Genomic DNA, 15,334 nt, shown 5'->3' on the forward strand with positions numbered 1-15,334 from the left:
AACTAAATTGTCTGCACAGCACACAATCAAATGTGATAAAGTAGACCAATAGTCTACGTTTTATGAGGTGCTTATTAAGAGTCTAAGGTTTCTAGAGAATTCTAGAAAAATAGTGTATGACTCGGGTGCAGTAGAGAGTACAACGTGCAGAACATTCACTTAATATTCCTGTAGGGAATGCACAGAGCACATCGTAATACTAAATTTATTTTATTTTATTTTTTAATTATTCATTTGTGATTAATAGTTTTTGCAGTTCAATCATTTGTGTCCATGTGGGTTTCCACCAGGTCCTCTGGTGATACACCCCACCCCCACATGCACACACAGCACAAAAATATATACACACACAAAATTAATACAGTACCAGTCAAAGGTTTGAACACATATTTTCATTAGTCATTGGTGGAATAGGGCTATTCATTGTATAGAACTGCTACTTTGAAGAATCTAATGTATAAATCATGTTCTGGTTTGTTTCACACTTTTTTGTTTACTACAAAATTTAATAATTTAATTTATAGTTTTAATGTCTTCCATGTTTTTACTGGTACTATAGATTCACAATATGTGGAAAAAGGCCCAAAACAAAGAAAACCCTCTCTGAGTGGGCGTGTCCAAACATTATATTTGCATCACTTGTTAGTGTGCTCAGTTTCAGTCCCAAGGCCGGATGAATGGGGGAGGGTTGGTTCAGGAAAGGCATAGGTTGTAAATCCTGTGCCAAATCCAATTTGTAGATCGCAGTGATCCACTGTGGCGAACCCTAGAGTAACTAATTGAAAGCCAAAGAATCGTACACTGTCCTGCTTCAAATACAAACAACATTGTTTTACCTAACATTATAAAATAATTAATAAAGAAAGTACAGGGCTTCAAACATTCAAATTAGCCAGTGGATTGAGTTCATTGTCTCATGAATTAGTTTTTTTTTTACATCATGTGGACATAGGTCACTGACCTTGGGATGAAACGCCACATGGATGAGATGCGCAGCAAAAATAATTCATGTAGATTCAGGTAGGCCCCACCACATATTACATGGAATCTGTTGTTAATGGGCTGAATCCAGATAACACTGGGCACATTCTGAAGCCTTTTGTAGACAATATCTTGACAGGTGACTGCGTAGTATGAAGAGGTTTTGGTTTTAATACTTTGGTTGTTCTGTGTATTTTAGGAGACTTGTATCTCTTACAAGTAACCAGTGATACGCAGGCTGTACACAGCATTTTAGATTAAAAAAAGTGTCTTTTTTCTAATACAAATACAATCTTAAGGGCGATACCTGAGAAATATCTGTCTGACTGCTGTCACATTTTGAGAAAATGAAAGCATGCCTTAATGCTCATTCAACTTCAACAAGTTTAACTCTATTTAAATGTAAATGCTCTTCTAACAATATTGTGTTTTTCTTCTGCAGAAAAGATTACCTTCAAAAATGCCCCATCTCCACAAGAGTTTACAGAGGGGGACAATGCTGTTATCATATGTGATGTTGAGAGTTCCCCTCCACCCACCGTCATCTGGAAGCACAAAAGGGTGAAAATTCAGTATGAAAAAGATGGTAAGATTCAGTCCAGCTGCTTTTTATTTGTGTAATAAGTATTATTGACTGTGCTTGTAGCATTTAATGTAGAGGTGGAGTTTTTTGCCTTCACTGCTCACCAGAGGAAAAAACAGCTGAGCTCTCCATTACAGTTACTTCCAGTTTTGCCAAGCTTACTTTGAATGAATAAATATTTTAGCTTTTTTTCTATTCAGCGAGCTACAAGAGCCAGAGAAAATGCAGCATTAGAAAGGCATCAGTCATGACTTGATTGGTATTCTGCTTCATTTGCAGATGATTAAAGACACAACAAAGAAGCTGACACCACAGATTAATGTCCATTACCTGAAAATCTGTCGTTTTTGTTGTTGTTTTTGTTGTTGTTGAAGTTGTTGATACAGTTTTTTTGCAGTTTCCTTTAAATCTGTAAATCTGTCCAAAATCCGTTGCCTTGCTCCTAGTGCGTTTCAAAGCATTGAACAACAACCACCTGCAGATAAGAGGAATCAAAAAGACAGATGAAGGAGTGTACACCTGTGAGGGGCGCATCATGGCTAGGGGCGAGATTGACTTCCGTGAAATCAGAGTGGTGGTGAACGGTAAGCGCTTGTCCAGCTACCTCTCCGTGCCTTTGTCTGATCTTAAAATATTTGTGGTTTTGAACTAAATTGCTCTTTATCATGTATGGGTGCCACGCTGGTGTTGTTTATCCCAGACACTCATTACAATGATTGGTCCTGAGTGGAGCAATTTACCACTGCCAAGAGTTTTCTCCAGAAAACCTACAGCGGAAGTTGCTCAGGCATGACGCCGCACACAGACAAGGCATTAAAAGTTTGCAAATAAAAGACAGAAAGAAAAGAGTTCTCCCAGTTTAGCGATAAATGCCTTTATGGTTCACATATTAAATAATTGTTTGACGAGGCTGTTTCAGAATTTTATATTCCATCTCACAAGGCCACAGCAGAGCAGCAAGAAGTCAGTCTCTTCATCTTTTTTTTCCCCCAGAACATTAGAGTTCACCACTGAGACAATATTACCTTACATTTCTTTCCAGCTGAACTGAACCTTACTAAATAGTCCTCATGCTCAGGAAGCTTTAGAAAGCAACTGCTTTGTAAGAACATTATTTTCCGGTGTGTGTTGCCACTTTGAAAAAGACGTTTACAGTAGAAACGTTCATGTCTGCCGTCACGCTCTGCCGACTGCCATTGAGTCGCTGTTGCGGTAAATTACTCTGAACAGACCACATCATTGGACTGAATGTCTGGAGCGAACAGCAGCACCTTTGCGATAAACATCACTTTTGTTCAGGAGCCCTCAACCTACACTTTAAAGTCTGTGTATGTCCATTTAGATTGGTCACGTATAAAATGCAGTCTTGTGCTTCCTTCCCCCTAGTTCTCCCCACTATCAGAGTCCGACAAGCCGAAGTGAATGCTACAGAAGAGTTTGGCCACTCAGCTATGCTGGCCTGTGATGCGGATGGTTTCCCTGACCCCATGGTCACATGGATGCGGTAAAGCCCACCAGCCTGTATAATTTGAAACATATTAGAAGAGATGGGCGATATGGCCAAAAACTGTTATCATAATAAATCATATCTCGATATTTATCACCATATTCTACTTACAGTTTTTAAAGTGGGCATTCATCTTAAAATGTTGTAAACAAAAAACACCATTAATACACAATATTTAAATTGTCATTACCCGAACAAAATTTGCATGTGCATATGCAAATTAATCAAGTCCACAAGGGAAGATTTGACAGGAACAATGTAAATCATTTTGATTACCCTCCTCAGATAATTGAAAACTCACTTCTGATGTAATTTCTTAACCAAAAAAAAAAAATGAAATGTGTCATGAAAACATTCTTGGGGCATTACAACCTCAAGCATTTTGAAGAGATAGAAAGCATAACGAGATAAAATTAGAAGATAAAAAACAACAAAACACTCCAATACAAAGTTCTGAGCTGTAAACATATTGCACTTAACCCATTAGAAGGTTTGTATCAGTGGGAAAACTAAAATGCTTGCCAAGAGAAGCAGCCTGATCTATGGCGTCGGATCCAATTCAAAAATAGCAAGCAGGGAAAACAACTTAGTGCAGTGAAAAAAAAACACCTAGCATGGGGAACATTTCACAGAAGGACACACTTTGCACAAATCTAAACCCTCCCCATGCTTCAATCACATTGTCTTCTCCTTCACCCTGTTCGTGAGGCGTGTTTCTGAACTCAAGTTATGATGGAGTTGCCATACCTCATCACACAGCACACTATCAGACGCATATATGCATGCTATCAAGGTAAATAAACCTGTTTCAGACAAAATACACCTCAAACACAGAGACAACAGGAGGCTGTCTCATATAATTAATTTATTTTTAATTCATACACATATGCTCTTGAATTTAACACATAATAGGCTCATGTTCTTATGTTCATACAGTCTCATACACCTAATACGTTCATTCACCGTAATATGAAGGATACATGTGCTGCCTGATCAGGCTGATTCCTTTGATTAGCGGTGCAAACAGGGAATAACCAAATGTTTACTGAACTCAAAATGTATGCTTATAAAGCAGAAATTTATCTCGAAACAAATCATGATCGTTTTATCACCCAGCAGTAAGGAAAACAAAGACTGTTATGTAAAACCCAAAAAATATATTAAGGCAGACAACACATTTTTTCAAACTGCTGCTTATACAAAACACTGAGGAGAGCAGTAACTACCCAGTATTATGTTATCTAATGTGGGCATTTGTTAGCTACATGACAGGGAGTTAGGCGAATTATCCTAGCCACCCCGAAAGAGTGAGGCCAGTTATGCTTTCTTAATATTCTGATTTCATTTTGGTAACTCATTAAGTGGAGCAGTTGTTGTGTTCTCCCTGTGTCCGCGTGGGTTTCCTCTGGGTGCTCCGGTTTCCTCCCACAGTCCAAAAACGCACGTTGCAGGTGGATTGGCCACTCAAAAAGTGTCCGTAGGTGTGAGTGTGTGAGTGAATGTGTGTGTGTGTGTCTGTTGCCCTGTGAAGGACTGGCGCCCCCTCCAGGGTGTATTCCCGCCTTGCGCCCAATGATTCCAGGTAGGCTTTGGACCCACTGCGACCCTGAATTGGATAAGTGCTTACAGATAATGAATGAATGAATGAATTAACTCATTAAGTGGAGTTAGTAAGAACTGCACATTAGTTCAGCATCATTATAGCTGTCATAGACCTACATAAATATGAATCTACATTTATTCAATAAGGTGACATTTGTATTTTGTAACTTTGATGTTGTGGCATAAGATCTGTTGCTTTCTGACTAAGTTGGCTGACACTTTCTGTGGTAAAATGACTGATTTTGGAGCTTTGTGTATGTCAGTGTCTAATGTGACAGTCTACCATGTCACGCTGGTTGAATAAACATGAGCATTTTGTGCAGTACTTGGGTAAAGCTACGTTCATTTTACCATTTCAAAGATTTAAGCAATGTCTGTATATGCTGCTGTGATGTACACTGAACTGCAGAGTTAAAGTTAGTTTACCCAGAAATATTTGGGCTTCATCCTCCTTAATATAAATGAGTAAAAGCAATTATTACATACATTCTACTAATGTTGTACTCAGTGCGCTACTTGAATAATGGTAAACAGTTACTTCTCTTCTCTGCTTACAGTGACTTCATCACTCATTTTATTAGCTCCACTGACCATACTGATGCACTTTGTAGCTCTACAGATGCAGTTCATGTGTTGCTCTGCATACTTTGTTAGCCCCCTTTCACCCTGTTTATCAGTGATCAGAACGTCACAGGACAACCAATAGAGTACATATTATTTAGGTGGCTGATCGTTCTCAGCACTTAAAAGACACCAGACACACATAGCAGTGCTGCTGGAGTTTTTAAAGCCCTCAGTGTCACTGCTGAAATGAGAATAGTCCATCAACCCAAAACATCCAGCCAACAGCGTCCTGCGGGCGACGTCCTGTGTCCAATGGGTCCTTTTGAAGAACATGGTGAAAGCAGGCTAATAAAATATGCGGAGCAACAGATGGACTATAGGTTGTGTTGATTTTATAGACTATTTGTGTAAATGTTTGTCATGTAAAGGTTATGTAGGTGCTGGGTGAGCACTGCCCAGTGGGAAAGGGTTGGGTGCATTTTACATGTATTTTATTAAATCATGAGGCTGTTGCTGATCATATATTTCCCTTTACAGCCTGACATACAATTGTGAATCAGTTTAATTCTTTAAGTTGTCTGTGATATAAAACAAGCCATGAAATGTTCACAATAGTATTGGTTTTGTTCCCAGTCCCAGTAAATCCACAGGGCCGATGTAATTGGCCAGTCTATATATCTGTAAGGCCTTCTCTCTCTCTCTCTCTCTCTCTCTCTCTCTCTCTCTCTCTCTCTCTCTCTCTCAACCATCAGGAACATTCCGATGATGAAAGAGCACTATTCATCAATCCCCTCATCCAAGACACAGCCAGTTTTCTCCAGAGCCTGGACAATTTTTATTATTATTATTTTATATATATTTTTTTAGATTAAGAGATCAAAGGCAGGCAGAGAAGCCCTCTGAATAAAATAAAGAATATTTGCAGATGACATGGCAGAAGGGCAAGCAGAAGAGCACCCCATTAGTAGTTTTAAAGCATGAGGCTTCTCTCAGCGGCTCGTCTTGGCGCTGTGGGAGCGTGAGCTCCCTTTGTGTGCTCTCGGTGGATAGAGAAGGAGATGGGCCTCCCTGGGGAAGCTCCACTGATCCTGCAAGCTCTTTAGAAGCCAGAGGGTGTGGGTGTGGAGGCTGCTGGGAGATAACTGGCCCACAGTCCTTTTGACAGGGTTTGTGGTGTATGTATTAGCTGTTTGACCTTTGAAGAAGGGTGCACTGCCATCATCAAGAAAGTGATGGGTTTTGAGGGAGCTCAGACAAGAAGGGAAAAAAAAAACAAGAACAACAACTACAAGAATGTTGCGTAAACAGAACCATTTTGTCAAGAGCAGTGGCCGTCTCATAGGTTTTCCCTCTCAAGTCATCTAGTCGCTGGAAAACAAATGCCTTCCTCTTCACTTTTAATAAAAGCACTGGGTGAAAAATGGAGATAAAATCTTAGTTCTTTTAGTTAGTAGTTTTGTCTCAGCAGAAGAGCCTTGGCTTTTGTGCTTCAACATTATTGTGTTTGATAGTTCTCTCAGGAGCGACATAATGCTGGAGAGTGGGGATAAGTACAGCTTCAATGAGGACGGCTCCGAGATGACTGTAATGAACGTGAAGAAGTTGGATGAGGGAGAATACACCTGCATTGCCAGGAACAAAGCCGGCAAAACTGAAGCAGAAGTCAGCCTCCGTGTCTTTGGTGAGAAATTCTGGGAAAACTTTTTAAAGATTGGCACTTTAAAGGAACGCTAGGTTTTATATTCACCTTCAAATACAGCCTCAAAATCATTTTGATGATTCACTGACTTGTTATAACAAGAATAGAGCCTCTGTCTTTGGTACTCCGGGCTCAGCACTGCAGAAACGAACTTTTGGAGGAGTGTAGAAAACCACACCCACCTTCCTCCCCATCCCTTCAGCTCTCCCTTGATTTCAGGATAGTGCTCCAATTACAGTCTGCCACTGTAGGGGGAGCTCAGGAGCAGCAAAAAACAACTCTTACCTAGTTTTGCTTTAATTGCTTGTGAATATCTGAAACTTGGGCTCCCTAAGACAGCAGAGAACAGTGGTGCTCAGTTCAATTTCTCACTCTTTCTCTCTCTTGCACTTATAGTCAAACCAAAAATCACGTATTTGGAGAACCAGACTACCACGGAGATGGAGGAGCTGATCACGTTGACGTGCGAGGCCACAGGAGACCCCACCCCCACCATCACGTGGAGCTATGGCACGCGCGTGTTCACGGAGGGAGAGCAGGTACGCCAAAGAGCCACACGCTCACAGGCGACTACCCTTTCTTCTCCTTTCTCTTTTGTTGAATTCTCAAAGGGACCCTGAGCTAGCATACTTTTATTTCAGCTGTGATGGTTAAACTGAAGTCAAAAAACTGAGAAGCATGTAGCCGTAGTGAGGTTGGAGCTGCCTCTGGCTGTTTCATGCATACGATTTGTTTCTGTCTGCAGGAGCATCAGAAGAGGTTTTATCAGGTATGAGATCAGAGTGACAGGTATAGTAAATCGAGCATCTAGAAAATCGCCCAAAATCACCCGATCTGTGTTGTTAATCCCAGAATTGGCCCCCAGAATCCTGATAACTATCAGACAGTAAAGACATCTGCTAATTTACTGCCTACTGCTAAAATCAATTTCTCCCACTGTCCTAAAGCTATGATCTTATCAGAGTTTATTGAATTAAAAGACAAAAAGAAAAGAAAATAATAAGAAAAACTTGCATGATGCTCAGATGGCCTTGACCTTGCAACTCAAAAAAAAACAGAACAAAATGAGCTTGAAGTGAATGAGTCACGTGAAGCTTGAAGTCTTGTTGTGCTGCCATCATCATCATCGGGGTCCCTATAGGAGCATGACTTGGCTTGTATCCTGCTTTTATTTTTCCCTAAGGCTGCTCTCATTTACAAATCTTTCCTCGTGTTTCACTCCCATCATCACTATTTTGTTCTCTCCATGTGATCATAACAGTAGGTCATCATTTAGGCTAGTCACATTTTCATCAGTTGGTAAAGACATAGAACAGTTCATGCTCATGGATCAAGAATAATAATTAGCAGTAATTCTTTACAGCACCTTTGATACCTGTTAGTAGGGTTGGGCGGTATAATGGTAATATCATGTATTGTGGTATATAAAAATTGTGTACAATATTTCAAAATGAGTATGATATTTTGAAATTATGACGTGTCTGTCTAGTCAGTTCATTGCCAGGTGAGCTCTTCCATTTTCGTTAAAGACTGCCAAAGGGAAGGAGCCCTGAGGGCCCTAGTTGTGATTGTAGCACAGAATTTGAGTAGAAGGAAAACAAAGTGTGCCTTAAAATAGATGAAACACTTCAAACACTTCTGTCGACTTTGTGCTGATATATATGAGGCTTTATCCTCAAAACGTGTTGTGATTTAAGCCTCAGTTCACTGGAGTACATTAGCGCTTTTCCATCAATGTAGAACCAGTTTGGTTCCCTTCCATGGACCTTATCCAGAACATTTTAGTGTGTTTCCACCAATATAAATTAGTTTGAGAACCAGAAACGTTTGTTCCCACCTGGAGCCACAGAACAGTAGGTTGTTCAGCATGAACCATGACAACATCCATGGACGTGCTAAGAAAATTCCCAAAAGAGCTCAGAGCCTCAAATAAAGCGTTATTGTGCTGTTGTGCTGGACGGCATCTTTTACAGTGTGCTATATAAATAAACAAAAGGAAATAAAACAGGAACACGCTCTGTTGGTGTGTTTCTGGGGCTGTGTTTAGCATGACATGAGGCATGTTGGCTACTTTTCTGCACTCAGATTGGCTTGGAACTTGGCAACATGTCCACGTGTTTCATATCTCACTATGATCTGAACCCGCTGTAAACAAAGAATAAACAGTGACCCTGCTAGTCTGTTTATCTCTTGCTCTGGTGCTGAATTCAGCAACAGTGACGTTGGAACTGAACAATCCCCGCTGATGAATTATCCTTAGTTCGCATCAAAACTTGTGGAAATGCAGGCCTTTTCACTGGAGAGCACCAAGGTGTAAAAATCCAGAATAGAATCAGTTCAAGAACCAAAGTTCTTTTGATGGAAAAGGGCCAGGTCTGTGCTGTGATGTTTAGTCTGTTAGCACAAACTTCTAGGCCTAGCTGGCCAGCTATGGTACCGGTACCTGACTGATGTCTTTCTTTCTGTTAGTCCAACACAAGTCACTGGACTTGGCTTTTTTATCGCCAGCACCTGTCGGTAGCTCAGCAGTCTGTCTGAACAGCAGCTGCACTGAGTTGCCAGTCACCCCCCTTAAAATACGGACTCATCCCATTATTGAGCGCTAAAACGTGTTCACTGTTGAAATGATACGGGAAGCGCTTTGGCCCTTTATTTTTGAGGCTAGACTGTTAAGGGATACTTGATGTTTGGCCATGCATGTAGAAAAGCGTTTGCATTGTGAACGTAACTGTTATGTGCTTCACTTGTAACTGGAGGCTTCCATGAGATGGCAGATCAGAGAAAGATGCAGATAATTGCAGATTTATCTTTGACACAGCCTTCTTCAAAACTTTCCACCGTTGTGATGCTGTTGATCACCTGCACTGCCCCTACTACAAACGCATCTTGAGTATGCGTAGCGTTTATCTGAGGACATGCAAAACCTGGAACCATCCTGATGTCATGATGCGTACGTTGTCAACAGCAAGTATATCTCTATATCTTTACCCTAAGGCCCTAAGTATGATTTGTTTGAGACAACGGCTGCTGATAGGCTAAATAAAAGTTAAAAATGATGAGAAGCGTATTTGCCTCACTCGGGTTGAGGTAGAGCAGCATCAGAGTTAGTTCTTAGTTAGCATCAGAGTTAGTTCTTCAGAGTTAGAATTTAGTTCTGCAGCCAATGTAGGCACAGTCCTTTCTCCAGGGGTTATACTGTGGTGGTGCTGAGAGCAACAGATCAGTGCTGAAACACTGAGAACTTACAGATTGGCTTGTAGATAGAACTAGTAGATTTGTCTGTATATTCACATATGACATAAAAGTAAAACAATGGCAGCAAATATGTTTAACTGATTATATGATATTTCAACTGGACATGTAAGTTAAATATGGTAATGTAATGAGGATGAGATGTTAGATGTTAGATAACATGCTTCAGATCTGATTGTAGTTAATAAGTAATTTAAAATAATACAGCAGTTTTATTAACTGGCAATACAAAATTTGCAAAACGCATGGTCAGATTCTGGCAGATGGCAGGTAAGTCATGTTGGTAAAAGGCTTAATAAATGTCTGACAACAAAAAAACAACATATTTATTTATGTATCTTATTGACTGCAGTCGAAAAAGGATTTACAAGTACATGTTTGTCCTTCTCTCTGGGACCCTGTGTTCTTTATTTCGATTTCAAAAAGTTGGCAACCCTAGACTGAGCCTTTAACATTTGTTAAATGATTGATTTAAATGTAAACTGTAATATCATATACCATGTTAATATTTTGAAACAGTGTGACTGTATGAAAAAAGTGGATACCGCCCATCCCTACTTGCTAGCTTACATTATTAGCTTACAGTAGATGTGTTACCTGTTATAAAACCACCCGGTTTTGCAGCAAACATAAAAGGAAAAAACGAGCTTTGCTACAAAAGGCAAGTGGCTTCTATTGCTGCTAATTATTTTTCTGAATATGTCACTCTTCTTTGGTCTCCACTCTAAGCACAACACCTACACAGCTGGTTGAAGTGGGCTTGCTTGTTGAAGGGCTTGTCATCAGTCTTTTTGGTGGAAAAAAAGGCTTTTCCACCAGACACGATTTCAGAAGCTTTGTGCCACTCATCTGTGATGCTTTTGTGAACAATATCATGACTCTGGAAGCCCTGCATGATGCATGCATTTGCCTGTTCAGTCAGCTCTTTTCAAAATTCCACTGCACACTGTGTACAGTTTTGCATAAAAGCGATTTGTGCCGCCAGACGTCTGCCATTTCCTGCTCTACCTCTACCATCTCTCCCTCCAGGAGACCATTAGCTCATATCTTGTCGGCCCTATTTGTTACATTCGGTCTAATAAACGAGACTTTTTTTTACGCTCCATCGTATTTTCTCACCTCTGGCCCACTTAACCAGAGGTTCCAGACAAATGAGCGGGCTGTAAAGGCTGGAAGCAGTGTGGGGGCAATAAAAGGCTTGAAAATAGGCGTTGGATGCTCGCAGTACTGCAAGACAAGACTGCGATTTGGTCTGTGAACAAGGGCCAATCCATCAGGCGCTTTCTCCTGGGCTTTCTGCTATCCCCTGTCTTGCTCCTCTGAGTTAACTTTTCCATGACTCACCTATGAAAGAGATTAGCTTCATGAAGTAAGGCACACCACATTAAAAATGAAGCAACTGTAAATCCAGAGAGGGAGATGGCTTCGAAAAAGAGTGAGAGACATGCTTAAATGATATTTCAATAGCTCAAGGGTGCTGTAGTTCCAGGAGCTTTCTCTCTCTTTTTCTTTTTTTTTTTTTCCAAAAAAATAAAAAATAAAACTAAACAAAACATCTTTTCTCATAAGCAGCCGGGGCTTATAGAGAAGTCCTTGTTTTCAGCCAACACAATGCGCGTTTAGATCCGTGTCCTCTGGTAACAGTATCATGGATTGGCCTTTCCACTTGCACCAGTGACCCAGCACTGAGAGCTAGACTCCTCTGTAAAGCCAGAGCCCGGAGGAGAGCAAACAGCATTTCCTCATGGTGGCCTGTCTGATGAAATGGAGATATTGATCCAGTTTCCTCTGCACTTCTGACATCTATGGCTGGACTGCCATGGGATTTTTTTCCAGCAGCCTCCAAAGCCGCTGCCACTCTGATGTAAATGCATGAAGGGAGGAGGATTGATTGTATTATTCACATTAGGCCTACACAATATGACTTCTTAATCATTAACCTGGTATTGGCATTTGCAATACTGATATTGCTGAAAGATCAATATGCAAATGACAGCCTTTTATTTAGCAGCCTGAGCTATCTCAGGTGTTCCAGATGAGTGCTTGCCTTCTTAATAAATCAAGGTATTAACCTAATCCACAATATGTGCATTGAATGAAAAAAATGCTGAAGTTATAGTTTGTCTCAAATATATCTTAATCGTCTTAATCTAAATCACTATGGGGTGGATTCCCAGACAGGGATTAAGTCTAGTCCTGGTCTACACAGCATTGTGATTTTCAATTGAACGGAGGGTGTAGTCCAGGACTAAGCTTAATCTCTGTCTGGGAAACCAGCCCTATAACTCGTTTAATGATTGACTAGAAATTTATATGAGGATTATGCATATTTTAAAGATGCTAACGGTTGATAAAGATTAAGGCACTACCCAGTTTAGTTATTGTCAAGCTCACATTAGCCAAGAGACCCCGGTAACATAGTGCTCCTGTGCTAGTGGCAGAGGACCAATACATGTAAAGCCGGCTATAGCTTCTTTTCAAACTGCTCCGTCCCAGTGCTTGAGGAACCCCCCCAGCCGACTTTTGTTGAGAATGGTGTCTTAAAGCACATGTGTACATGCTTCAGAGCATTCTATTATGTGGTCCCTGTTAATCTGTGGAGAGTAGTTGTAATGGGTGCTGTTTGACTATTAATTCACTAATTAAAGTGTCCAAATACTTTTGGACATAAAATTGATATGTTTTAAAAGAACAGTAGGTAGTATTTTTACCTTAGAATTTCAGCTTCAGACTCATTGTATTACTTCACTGACCTGTAACAGGGCAAATAGAGTCTCTGCTATTGCTACTCCAGGCTGGGCAATGCAGAAATAGCATTATGTACCTTTGGAGGAGGGAAGGAAACCTCCCTCCCCTCTCCCTCTTGATTACGAGACTGTGCTGTAAAAGTGAATTACGATCAGCAACTGCAGGGGGGGCCCAGTAGCAAAAATACCAAATCTTACCTAGTTTAAAGGCACGGTAACATACAGCAAGTTTATTTCTAAACTGTATAGGAATGGGCACTTTGGCTGTAGGGCTCCCAAAACAGTTGGAAAACTGGTTGATTACCTACCATCATCCGAACGTTAAATAGTGCAGTTTCTGCAGTGCTGAGCCTGGAGTGGCAATGACAAGGCTCTGTTCTCCTTCTTAAAGATCAGTGAAGTATCACAGTGATTTTGAAGCTGTGATATTTGGAGTAAAAATAATACCTACTCTTACTTTAAAATATTTGGGTGTATATATGTATTTATATTTTTCTCAATTTTCTAATTATTCAAATAAGATCATTTGAAAATGTTTTTACTATTTGGCCGCTGAATAATTAAATGACAAGATAATCTGTCATGTGCTAGTAACTGAGTAATGATCAGTCCTAAACTGTTATAAATGTAGTATGGGGCTGTGTAACCACAGTATCATAGTCGTATGTTCATATTGTCACATTTACATACACTCTTTCACTGATATTCGTGGTTTTCTTCCTTACATTGGTACACCTCATCTAGACATTTCCTTTGTGAGTGCGTGTGTGAGCTTTCATATTTCACGCTTGTTTGGAGACATCCTCGTGATGCCCTGACAGTGCTGTCTTTTCAAGCAATTAATTCAGTTCTTGTGTGTGTGCATTATTGAGAAACTCCTACCCACATCCCCCCACTCTAGAATCCCACATAAATACTGTACCACCACCATATGTGCAGATATGGACCCCCTAATAGGCAAACATGTTGGGAGTCATATTGAGCCATTCAGGCTTTGTCACATACGCGATGTCAGAATTGGAGAGTGGATTTTTTAAGGCATTTGAACTGGGGAAGAGGGAAACATTAGCCGGTTCCCCTTGTGCAGTGCCCAAAGCGCACACAGGGATTTGCACATCGACCTTCAGAACGGCAGTTAAGCAATCAATGTTCTCAGAGATCGAGAGAGATGCGTCAGGCTTATTGAAGAATTAACTTTAATTAGCGGCTTTAAATGGTGTGCATGATACAGAGCATTGAATGCTGTGCGTTGCTCTCAGCCCTCCTGGGAGGTGGTTAACAGGATGAAAGCTGCAAAGAAAAGCGTCATCATAACAAGCTCACGTTTGAATTTTTACACCCTTTCTCCCATTCTTTTTTTATTTTATTTTATTTATTTTATTTTTTTCTTTCTGATGGTCTTGCAGAATGTCAAGATCTGTCGGATATCTGCCTTGGGGTTTTTATATATTTATTTATTTGTTTGGGTGCAGTTCAGCTGCACTTCTGAATGCATACGGCACAAACAGACCATCGAAAAGGCAGTTGTTGCAGTGCAGCTTTGCTTGAGTGTTTGTTTGCGTTTGTGTCGTCTTGCTGTCGTCTCGTAACATCTGCTGTCCATTTGATTCCATTCATTTAATCCCTGTTGTACAGTGTACCCATGCATGCCTCTTTAACTGTTAAAGTATGATCTTATAGAATCAGTCACATGCAGCCTATAGGCATCTGGTGTCCCTAGGCCAGATTTCTTAATGTTATTTACTTCAAATAATCCCGGTGACATTGTTTTGCCTTGCCTGATATGTTATTTTTGGAGTGCATGCCATAATTTATATTTTTATGCTGTGTATGTTTTACTGGACTAGCACAAGTAAAATGTACATTGCAAGTGAAAATTGGTATATTTTGCTTTTTGTCTCTCTTTTTAATGTCCTACCAATGAATAAGGATTCGTTCTAAAGGCTGGCTTTGCCTCTTTTTTTGTTGTGTTCTGTCTCTGTTCTCCGCAGGCCTCTTGGACTCGGCCCGAGCAGCACAAGGTATAGCTTTAATACCCACGTCTCCATAAACATAGACTAGGCACAAAAATCTAAATTCAGCCTCTTTCATTTCTTTTATGTCTGGCTCCAAAGGAGATTCAGTTAGTTTTATATTAAATTGTAGTCATGAATGAATGAATTCAGTCTGTTAATTTGTTGTACTATGTACATTACTGTGCAAAAGTGTGGAACTACCATTCATATATTCCAGTTTTTTTTGGCCACTGGCCATCCATCACAATTTAGTCATTTTTCAGTGTCCAGCCTCTGTCACTATGAATTTCTGTTGGTAGTGTGTTCAATTCTTTTTTTTTTTTAGAGCTTCCATTCTTTTCAGGAGACTTGCTTTCTGAGAGATTTTTCCACATTTCCAAAGTT

At 40.2% G+C, this 15,334-nt stretch overlaps 1 protein-coding gene across 8 annotated transcripts in view; it reads left to right on the plus strand.

The window, feature by feature from the left end:
* Positions 1 to 15,334, plus strand: part of ncam1b (neural cell adhesion molecule 1b) — a 122,188-nt gene that overhangs the window by 59,750 nt on the left and 47,104 nt on the right. For 3 of the 8 annotated variants that reach the window (XM_066662583.1, XM_066662588.1, XM_066662589.1), the window contains exons 4-10: positions 1,424 to 1,567; positions 2,011 to 2,148; positions 2,951 to 3,068; positions 6,749 to 6,918; positions 7,333 to 7,475; positions 7,682 to 7,705; positions 14,927 to 14,956. In XM_066662583.1, the coding sequence (XP_066518680.1) occupies positions 1,424 to 1,567; positions 2,011 to 2,148; positions 2,951 to 3,068; positions 6,749 to 6,918; positions 7,333 to 7,475; positions 7,682 to 7,705; positions 14,927 to 14,956 (767 nt within the window). The remainder of the gene's footprint in view (positions 1 to 1,423; positions 1,568 to 2,010; positions 2,149 to 2,950; positions 3,069 to 6,748; positions 6,919 to 7,332; positions 7,476 to 7,681; positions 7,706 to 14,926; positions 14,957 to 15,334) is intronic. The other 5 variants (XM_066662585.1, XM_066662590.1, XM_066662587.1 and 2 more) reach the window with 3 other exon arrangements.

The sequence above is a fragment of the Hoplias malabaricus genome, chromosome 1 (genome assembly GCF_029633855.1).
Source record: "Hoplias malabaricus isolate fHopMal1 chromosome 1, fHopMal1.hap1, whole genome shotgun sequence".
Lineage (NCBI taxonomy): Eukaryota > Metazoa > Chordata > Actinopteri > Characiformes > Erythrinidae > Hoplias > Hoplias malabaricus.